This window comes from Protobothrops mucrosquamatus, unplaced genomic scaffold (assembly GCF_001527695.2).
Source record: "Protobothrops mucrosquamatus isolate PMUCROS unplaced genomic scaffold, P.Mucros_1.0 scaffold11202, whole genome shotgun sequence".
In the NCBI taxonomy this organism is placed as follows: Eukaryota; Metazoa; Chordata; class Lepidosauria; order Squamata; family Viperidae; genus Protobothrops; species Protobothrops mucrosquamatus.
The window spans coordinates 1-3066 of record NW_015396984.1 but is presented as its reverse complement, the minus strand read 5'-3'; the positions used below and the strand labels follow the sequence as shown (position 1 = coordinate 3066).

General features: G+C 55.3%; 1 protein-coding gene across 1 annotated transcript; it reads right to left on the bottom strand.

Annotated features, from left to right (window-relative positions):
* Positions 1 to 549: 549 nt before the first annotated feature.
* Positions 550 to 3046, bottom strand: LOC107301281 (GS homeobox 2-like; the record flags this gene model as incomplete). The annotated part of the gene is made up of 2 exons (XM_015830527.2): positions 550 to 893; positions 2809 to 3046. Coding segments are annotated over 2 exons (582 nt in total), but the record flags the coding sequence as incomplete, so codon positions are not given.
* Between the last annotated feature and the right edge of the window lie 20 nt (positions 3047 to 3066).

The following is a 3066-nucleotide window of genomic DNA, read 5'->3' as shown; positions in this document are numbered from 1 at the left end:
TGGCTCAGCTTGAAAACCTCTCCCTTTCCCCTCAGCATGGCTGGCTCAGGAATTCTGGGAGTTGAAGTCCACGAGTCATAAAGCGACCTAGGCCTAGACCAGGGGTAGGCAACCTTGGCTCTTTTATGACTCGTGGACTTCAACTCCCAGAATTCCTGAGCCAGCCTGGCTCAGCATGGAAACCTCTCCCTTTCTCCTCAGCATGGCGGGCTCAGGAATTCTGGGAGTTGAAGTCCACGAGTCATAAAAGAGCCAAAGTTGCCTACCCCTGAACTAAGTCTTGTCCCCTAATTTGGGGTGGGTGGGCGAATGAGGCCTCGAGCGCTTTCCTCCGCCGTGGACCTGGCAGGATGGGGGGAGGGGGGGCTCGGGATCTGGGATCTCCCCCGTTTGGGGAGCAACCAGATCGGCTGCCGTTTGGAGGCGGCAACCCCCCCTGAGCTCGGCAACTCGGGGCTCGCTCAAAACAAGCGAGGGGGGAAATCGTCCCAAGTCCGGCAGAGTCCGGCGGGGCTCTTGCCAAGGCGCTTGAGTCCGGCGGGGCGTCCCTCACAACGGGGAGACCTCCTTGTCTTCGTTGGCCGAGGCCGGAGAGAGCGACTCTTCGTCCTCGGACCTGGCGAAGCGGCCCGGGTTGCCGGCGCAGCTGCAGCCGCCGTGCGTGTTCCGCTGGGCGCCCTTGCCTTCCTTCTTGTGCTTCACCCGCCGGTTCTGGAACCAGATCTTCACCTGCTTCTCCGACAGGCTGAGGTACGTGGCGATCTCGATCCGCCGCAGCCGCGACAGGTACATGTTGGCCGAAAACTCCCGCTCCAGCTCCAGCAGCTGCGTGCTGGTGAAGGCCGTGCGCATCCGCTTGCCGTTCTGCAGCGGGCCGGCGCCGTCCGAGCCTCCTGCGAGGGGAGCCGAGGGGAAAAGAAGGAAGAAGGAAGAAGAAAGGAAGAAAGAAGAAAGAAGAAAAAAGAAGGAAGGAGGAGGAGGAGGAGGAGGAGGAGGAGGAGGAGAAAAAGAAGGAGAAGAAGAAGGAGGAGGAGGAGAAGGAGAAGGAGGAGGAGGAAGAAGGAGGAGGAAGGAAGGAAGGAAGGAAGGAAGAAGAAGAAGAAGAAGAAGAAGAAGAAGAAGAAGAAGAAGAAGAAGAAGAAGAAGAAGAAGAAGAAGAAGAAGAAGAAGAAGAAGAAGAAGAAGAAGAAGAAGAAGAAGAAAGAAAGAGAAAGAAGGAAGGAAGGAAGGAAGGAAGGAAAGAAAGAAAGAAAGAAAGAAAAAGCCCGGTTAAAAAGCCCAACAAGAGCTTAACCCATCCTGGACCACAAATCCCTCGTTGCGCTTCAACCTCCGCCCACCTGAGCAACTGGACCCGAAGCCCGGCAGCAGGACAGGGAGGTATCCCCCTCTCCCCGTCCCTACAATACACACACACACACACACACACACACACACACACACACACACACGGACATTCTCTCTCTCTCTCTCTCTCTCTCTCTCTCTCTCTCTCTCTCTCAAGTCTTCCGCTGTTGCTTCTCAATTCCTGCCAATTACAGTGAAAATGCCTTTGAACATGGAGGCTTCACACAATCTCCTTGGCCGGTCTAAAGCCCCTGCGGTCAGTTCGCCTACGACCCCCTGGAAGTTAGTTGTTACTTGCCCCGGGCTGAATAAAGACTTTCTCCCACATCTCCGCTATGGAGAGTGCGAGTTTTGCTATGGTGCACCAGAGGGGGAGGGGGTCACCCATCCCTTCTCTTTCTTTCTTTCTTTCTTTCTTTCTTTCTTTCTTTCTTTCTTTCTTTCTTTCTTTCTTTCTTTCCTTTCTTTCTTTCCTTCCTTCCTTTCTCTCTTTCTCTCTCTCTTTTTTCTTTCTTTTCTTTCTTTCCTTCTTTCTTTCCTTCTTTCTTTCTTTCTTTCCTTCCTCTTTCTCTTCTCTTTCTCTTTCTCTCTCTCTCTTTCTTTCTTTCTTTCCTTCCTTCTTTCCTTTCTCTGTTTCTCTCTCTTTTTTCTTTCTTTTCTTTCTTTTCTTTCTTTTCCTTCCTTCTTTCTTTCTTTCTTTCTTTCTTTCTTTCTTTCTTTCTTTCTTTCTTTCTTTCTCTCTCTCTCTCTCTCTCTCTCTCTCTCTCTCTCTCTCTCTCTCTCTTTCTTTCTTTCTTTCTTTCTTTCTCTTTCGCCAAATGGAGATCACGCGGATTCCTTTCCTCGGTCCAAGAACAGAGATCTCTCCACCTTAAGACCCACCGCCTCCCATCCCTTAAGTTCCAGGTTGGAGTTATTCGATGGGAAACATCAGGCGTGTTTCTTTTTTTTTTTTTCTTTTTTCTTTTAAATCTTCTGGCAGGGCATCCTTCCAGGAGAAGGCTGGAAGTCTGTACGTCCTGGGGGGTGGCTGGGACGCATGGGGTTTAAAACCCGCAAACATCTGGATGGGTCTGACGGTTCGCCTTTCCCTCAGTCCAGAAGGCCCTGCTGCCGGATCGGTGGCGTTCCTCCTGGAAGGGTTCTTGGGATAACCGAGAATTCCCGGTCCCTGCGTCGGGCTCTCTGCTCTGCCCGGAGGAGCAGCTTCTCACCTGACCGCGCGGGGAAGGGGAGCGCCTTCCTAGCGCCGGCTGAAACCTGCCCTTGAAATCCGACCTAAAGACCCCAGATCTCTCGGGGATCCCCAAGGAACCCAAGAGGACGAGGGAATCCCGGGGAGATTCAAGGGGCCAGTGGAGAGCGGGAGAGGGGGCATCAGCGCCCGGCTGCCGGGTCCCCAGCGCAGGTCCTCCACCCTTCCCTCCTTCCCTCCTTCCCACAGCCCGGGGCAGGACCTACCCAAGCCGAGGCAGTGGAAACGCCGGGGGTCGCCCATGCCGTAGGCGGCCGCTGCGCAGACAGGTGGGTGGCCCAGCGCTTGGGCCGCCGCCGCTGCCGCCACCGAGCCGGGCTGCTGCTGCTGCTGCGGGGCCGGCTGCTGCTGCCCGTGGCTCATCCGGGGGCAGAAGTGGCCCTCGCCGCCCGGCGCGAAGTGGCCCTTGAGCAGCGGCAGGGCCACGGTGGCTCCCCCTGCTCCTCCTCCTCCTCCACCGGCCC